Raw genomic sequence first — 6,687 nt, 5'->3', positions numbered from 1 at the left:
TAAGCAAGAAAGAGCACAAGTGGCGAAGAGGCAAAAATGGGCCCCGCGAGCGACTGCCGAGCTGACTCAGTTGGACACGCAGGCAAATCGTCGCGCCGATTGCGAGGGCATTCGTTACGAGTGAACTGCCCAGGAGATGGGGCAATGTAAGTACGTGCGCTGGCGACCCTTGTATGACAACAAAGGAAGCCGGCCCGTATTCTTCCTTCTTCTGTCCTAGCTAGTACCTTCCTCCACCGTCTCTCCACTGGCGCTCTACCCCTCACCCCTCGGCTGCTTACTTGCCCGCTTTTACATGCGGTTCTTTCCTTCTGCGCCGCTGTTTGCGTGTGCCTACTGATAGGCGTGAGTGTGCGTCAGTGCAGCATTGTATCGTGCGTACATTCCGCATCATGTATCCTGCGGTTCCAACATGACACGTCATAAAATAAGTGCGCGCACACGCACGCGCTCATACGCGGTGGGGGAGAGAGAAAGGCATACAGTACAAGAAACACCACGCACACGTAGCCGCTCTTCCTTTGCCTCCTCCACAAGAAAGCGGACTTCAAGAGCAGACAACGACGCTCAGCTGGGAGGCACAGCACCCATCGGCTTTGACGTGTTGCGTTGCTCCCTGCAAAAACAGTACAAGTATGTTCCACGAGTACCGTCTGTTCCTCCTTCTTCCTCCTGCAACTAGCCTTCTTTCACATCCTCAACGGCCTGGCCTGCTCAGGAGGGGAGGCGGGAGGGGGGTCGATTCTACGTTCTGTCGATGTTTGCGCAGGCGCGTAGAGGAGCTGGGATGCGTGTCGGCCCGCGTATTTGTGCGCGAGTCGTTTCATGCGCGAGCGTGGCGCTTCAGATACCACAGATACGATGCGTGCAAACGCGTCTGCTCACACGGTGCAAGCTGGAGGGAATGGCATCGTCGCCGTGGCCGCTTTACGCAGACGGGGAGGCCGGAGGTCCCTTGCCGTGGCGCTTGAACGGCGAAGATCAGGTACCACTCTCACACGCTCTAGAGCTGTTAACCGATGGCGGCTCCTCTCTGTCCCTCTTGTTCTCGATTGCAGGACGTCTGAAGAGCCCGTAGATCCACTTGGCAACGTACACCACGACGTATACCACGAGCCAGCAGGTTACTCAGACCATTTTCTGTTTGCAGTTGTCGTTTCTTGTAAACGAACAATACGGCAGTAGCGCCTGTAGAGGCTGTGAGGCGCCAGCAGCACAGCCATCGAGGATGGCAGAAACGAAATAAGCGGACCGAGGGGCAAGAGAGAGATGGACTATGGGAAAGAAAGCAATACAGAGTTCGCAGCACTCGAGACAACAGCGCCGAGGTCGGTGATCGATGACGAAGAGGGGAGGGAGCGAGGCGAGAGTCACACACTCGCGCGTGCACTTCCTCACCGGCACCGAAAACGCCTAAGCAAGCTGTTCGGTGTAGAGGGTGTTCGGGCACCTTAACCGTTGTCGACTCGCGCTCCTTCTTCCTTCATTTTTTTTCGTTGTTGATGCAAGTTGCACATGTGCGGAGCTACGTGATGAGCGCCCCGGAAGCGAGTAGGCATGCCCATCGTCAGTGCAAGTGTGCCTCCGCTGCACCCCCCCCCTCCGAAGCCTGCTTGAGTGCACTTTGGGATTGCCGGCGGGTGGGCGCGTGCCTCGAATAGAGTGTGAAAGGGTCCCTGCGTGAAGAAAACACAAGAGAGAAGGAAAGACAAAAAAAAAGGGTGCCTCACCCCCCTCCATCTTAGCCAGTGTAAGCAGGCACGTGTGCACAACACGTGGCGCTAGAGCTCGTGGTACACAAATCCATCATCGACACCAACGAGGTCGCGTAGCGCCGTAACACGAGCCGCGGAGTCAGCGCCGCTCCGCCACTCACTTTTGATGGCGGCATAGGTACGAATCGGTCGAGCCTCCACCACGTCGTCAGCGCTCTCCGTCTCGTTAGCGGCGTTGTCGTCGGCGTCCCTCACGGCGGTGCGGCGGCGCTTGCGGCACTCCTGCTGGAATTCAATTTCCCAGCTGGAGACCACCTTTGAAAGGAGCTCGAGCTGATATGAGAGCGACTCGGTGCGACAGTCGCCAGCGTCGGCACCACGCCCGGAGCGCTCGCCGGATCGCGGCTGCAACACACTTGAATGGTGCAGCGTCTCGTATAAAGACTCCTGCTTGATGCTCACCACGTCGCCAATCCGATGCTTCTTTACCTGCTGCTTCACACCTCCTAAAGCGGTGTCGACCGATGATGTGAAAGGGTTGTACTCCATGACGCGGCACGTATACCCTTGGTCAACGAGAAAGGCGGTGCGGTGAGCCGCGTAGTTCATTTCGACGGTGTCTATGCTGATAATGGAGTAGAACCATGCATCCACCGTCCTCCCGTTCGCGGCGCGCTCCTTTGGCCGCAGGATGCGGCCTAGTCGCTGGGCTTCCTGACGGCGGCTGCCGCCGTGGCTGGACACCTGAATCACGACATTTGCGTTGGGCAGATTCACGCTTACGTCGCCAACGCGCGAGACGCAGATCACGTTGATCTTCGAAGTGCTCTGGAAGTCGGAGAAGATCATCAGCCGCTCCTTGTGCTGCGTAGTGCCGCATATCACCGGTGCGTTAAGCAGTTCCCCATACTCCTTCAGAAGCGTGATGTGGTCGCAGCAGAGAAGGATTTTGGCGCCGGCGTCGAGGTGTTGCCGCACAAGCTCCCGCACGCACATCATTTTGTTCGGGTTCGCCGCAGCCAGCATCACCAGCACCGGCGCCGTCCTCGCCCGTGCCGTTTTGCTGCTGCGGTGCATGTACTCGAGCCCAAACTCCTTCGTCATTGGCGTGCGCACCTCGACGCAGTGAACCTTGGCGAGGTACCCCTGTGACGCGAGGGTCTCCATAGATATGTCGTACAGCTTCGGCCCGACGAGGTGGAAGAGGTCGAGGATCTTGTGATCTTCGCGCACGTAGGTGGCGGTGAGGCCGATGACGCCCTTGGCGTCCACGAAGCCGAGGCTCCCGCGAAAGCTCTCCGCTGGCATCACGTGTACCTCATCCAGAATCAACAAGCCATACGGAGCGAAGAGCTTCTCTTTAGGGTTCTCTTTCCGCTTGCGGAGACCCCGCTCCGTGAACAGGCCGTCCTCGCTGGACGTTGTTGTCGCTTGCTGGCGCATCTTGGCCTTGTGTGCCGTGACCAGCATGCTGTAGGTTGTCAGCACAACGTCCGTTTCCTCGGTGATGGGATCCTTCTGCTTGCCTGTCAGGCACGCGATGCGGGCAGCGCCGTTTTTGATTTGGTGGGAACGACCGCTGTGGGCGTTAGCTGCATCGCCGTCGTCCGTCGGCGGTGGTGCTTCCAATGTGGCATAGTCGAGAATTTGGCTCTTCCACTGCTCAACACTGACACTGCCGGCGCACACGACCAGCGTCGGCTTCTTCACCTTGCACATGAGCATGATGCCCAGCAGCGTCTTTCCAGCACCGCAGGGGAGGAGGAGGCATCCGCTGTTGAGGGTACCGTCGTGGATGGCGGCATCGACCGCCTCGATCTGATATCGGCGCGGCTTTGTCTGCGTGCGCAGCGAGATGTGCGCCGTGCGAACCGATGTGTCGTTCTCGAAGTCGTACTGCTGCTGAATGGGGAGGCCGAGCACCACGCATTGGGCGGCCACCACCTTTGACATCGCCCTGCTCTGCAGCAGGAACGAAGGGTAAGGCGCTGGGCTCTCCTCCCAGGAGCTCTTCTCGTAAAATATGCGAAGCGGCGTTACGGCTACCGACGCGATCACGGCGTCGCGTAGCAGCATCTGGGCCGTCTCCTCATTCTTGCATTGCACGAGGGTCCTTTCCGCATCGATAATGATGCGGGCAAGGTTGTAGCGCATCATGCAGGATTCGATGAACTGGCGCACAAGCTGCCGTCTTTCACTGCTCTCTGCAAGCCCGTAAGCGTAGGTCTCCAAGAAGGCGGTCGCCTCAGCAGCGTCGATCCCGTTTGACACGGCGGCGCCGAGTGAGAACGGCGTCAGGCGGTACTCGTGCATCAGTGAAGGGCGCGAGATGGCCTCCGCTAGCGTCGTCAAGCGAGGGCGGATAGTCACGTAGCTTCTGCGGAAGGACTCCGCGATGATGGTGATGTAGCCGTCCGATTCTATCCTGCTCTCAACGAAGAGGCACTCTTCGCCGGCGCGAGCATCTCCGCTGAGTGAGTGCGCCATGACGGACTCCCGAAGCAGAAGTAGCAACCGCAGATGTGATGGCCCCAGCAGAGTGCAGAACAGCTGCAGTGTTACAAAGAGGAATGGCCGGTCCCCAGCCCCACCCCCTGCCAAGAAACTTGCGTGAGTCGATGTATGTGTTCGTGTGCGAAGGCGTGGAGGTGGTGAAGAGTCTGCTCAAACGTAGCTCACATACACGCATGCAGAGAGAGAGAGCCTTAGCAGGAAGGCGGGACAGCTCCGAAACGGCTGAAGAATTCTCAAGGACAGAGAGAGCCGTAAATGTGGTGCGCAGCAAGCGGCCCACTGCCGTGATGACTAGAATCAGTCGTCAAGGGCGCCTACGCGCTGTGCTGCGTGTGTGCGTGTGTGTGCGTATCACGCAAACGGAGGGAGGGAAGAGGCGCAGCGGCTTTTATCGTTTCTCGAATTCCGGTATCGGCACGCTCAAGCAGCAAGATGCGCTCACGCATCTGCCACGAACGCTGTGGCCGCTCACGCCGCGTGCGGAGGGATGAGGGCCCGTGCGAGAGAAAAAGACGAGGAGGGAAACGAAAGAGACGACACGCATTCGTTGACGACAGCATCGCTCTTCTTCGTACGACGAACGCCTCCATGCACACCGAAGCCCAGGAGCAAGGATAACGAAGCACTGAACGACCCCAGTCTCCCTCCCGCCCACACGCACTCGACGCGCAAGTGGGTGTGCACGAAGACGAAAAGCGGATGATTTGTTGTACCATTATGTACGCTGCGTTGCAGCCTCGTGTGCCAGGTTCGAAGCTCTCGCCTTTCCCACGCCACGGGGGCGTGGCGAACCGACAAGTGAAAGAGGGCCGACGTGCCTGGAGGGACTTGGGGGGAGGGGGCGAGTAAGGGCCATCACCTTCACCGCTGACCCGTCGTCCTGCCCGGCCGACTACCACGTTGCTGTTTGACAGCCTTTTTCTCTGCATCTTCAGAGATCACGAGTATACAGGTGCTCCGTGGAAGCCCCGTCGCGGAGTTCACAGAAGCGGGGCGCCGTGTCTCTGCTGCAGCCTTTGCTGCGCGTTCCGTCGTCCCCTGCAACGCGCACGCCCGCAGCACAAAGTGTGCAGCAGCAAGCGAGGGAGGAAGGCAGAGAGGCGGCAAGGGCGAAGACGCGGTGCCACAGTAACATTGCCGCAGCAGTGGTAACAGGAGCTGCATACCACAAGAGAGCGAGAGCGACGCCGCGAAGAAGAATCATGATGGTGCGCTCCAACACCGGCAGACACGAGGGACAGAAAGCGAGGCAGGGGGCGCGCCGTGACACCGTGACAGGAAGCCCGTCCCGTCTCCACCGGTGCGAGGAGTGCGGCTCCGCCGCCCAGCCGAGAGATAGCTTGAACACTCTCGCGTCTGCAAGTACACACGCATATACGTCAGATCTCGCAACGTGCAGACACACGTGCGCGCTTACACAGGTGCACGAGTCCACAGGCCTTTCCAAAGGCACGCGAAGAGGTGCTTAGTCCCCCTTGCCCAGTACACGACGCTGAAACTGAGCTGCAGAGCTGTGCACGAAGCGCGACAGCAGTCCCGCCACGGTGTAGACGCCGCCGATGATAGCGCAGACGTACGTCAGAAAGTGGGTCAACGAGACGCGTGCGAGCGAGTAGCGCACCGTGATGGGGGACAGCTGGTACTGGAATACAACGGCAGCCATCTGCCTCGCGGGCACGGGAGTGCTGCTCGACGTCCCCGTGAACTGGTACGTGTGGACGGTGGAGAAGCTGCTCTCGTATATTGTGGGCACGATATCGAGGAAGTACTGGTAGACCATCGGCACCTCGCTACGGTGCTCTTTCCCATCAAGCGGGTGCAGCGCAGCCTTCTTGGCAAGCTTCTTTACATCGATGGTACCGAAGGACAGGTGATGGATACTGTGCTCGACGTTGATACCGTTCGGAAAGTGCTGCGCAAGCAGATGCTGCCGCCCATGTGACGAGATGTGGAAGTTACCGGGGACTTTGGCAACTTTGATGTAGCCCTCGAGACGGCACCCCTCCGCGACGCTGACAAAGTCGTCACTGGAGCGCCCATCGGAGATCGGCTGCCCGGCGGCATCAAGGCGCGTTCGGGTAATGTGCTCCATCGAGTTGAACATGTGGTTGTGCAATACGTCGAGGATGTCGAGAGTCAAAACGGCGCAGGGCATCTTCGGGAACGTCATGTCCATGGACACCTTGATGGTGTTCCGGTCGTCCAGATCAGGCATGATAATCATGTCGGACTGGATGCGAGGGAAAACGTAAGAGATGACCTCCCCGGCAAACAGCAGAACCATCACGACAACGCACGCGACCGAGATGATGGAGCCGGCAGTTGTGGGCTCCGTAAGGTCTCTCGGGATGTGACGGAAGAAATCCGCTTTTTGCCAATTACGAGCCGCGCGCATCTTGACAAGATTGTGAGGGGGCAGAAGAGGAACGAAAGCGAGTCTGCGGGGGTAGGGATCAGC

At 59.0% G+C, this 6,687-nt stretch overlaps 2 protein-coding genes across 2 annotated transcripts; both read right to left on the bottom strand.

The window, feature by feature from the left end:
• Window positions 1–1,781: 1,781 nt before the first annotated feature.
• On the bottom strand, window positions 1,782–4,202 carry LINJ_32_4070 (putative DNA repair helicase; the record flags this gene model as incomplete). The annotated part of the gene is made up of 1 exon (XM_001468042.1): window positions 1,782–4,202. The coding sequence occupies one exon, from the start codon at window positions 4,200–4,202 to the stop codon at window positions 1,782–1,784; it is 2,421 nt and encodes an 806-aa protein (XP_001468079.1).
• Window positions 4,203–5,694: 1,492 nt separating this feature from the next.
• On the bottom strand, window positions 5,695–6,624 carry LINJ_32_4060 (hypothetical protein, unknown function; the record flags this gene model as incomplete). Its single annotated transcript, XM_001468041.1, has 1 exon — window positions 5,695–6,624. One exon carries the CDS (start codon window positions 6,622–6,624, stop codon window positions 5,695–5,697), a length of 930 nt encoding a protein of 309 aa, XP_001468078.1.
• Window positions 6,625–6,687: the final 63 nt, after the last annotated feature.

Source organism: Leishmania infantum, chromosome 32, assembly GCF_000002875.2.
Source record: "Leishmania infantum JPCM5 genome chromosome 32".
Lineage (NCBI taxonomy): Eukaryota > Euglenozoa > Kinetoplastea > Trypanosomatida > Trypanosomatidae > Leishmania > Leishmania infantum.
The sequence above is the reverse complement of the archived record's forward strand: the minus strand, read 5'-3'. Positions and strand labels throughout refer to the sequence as shown.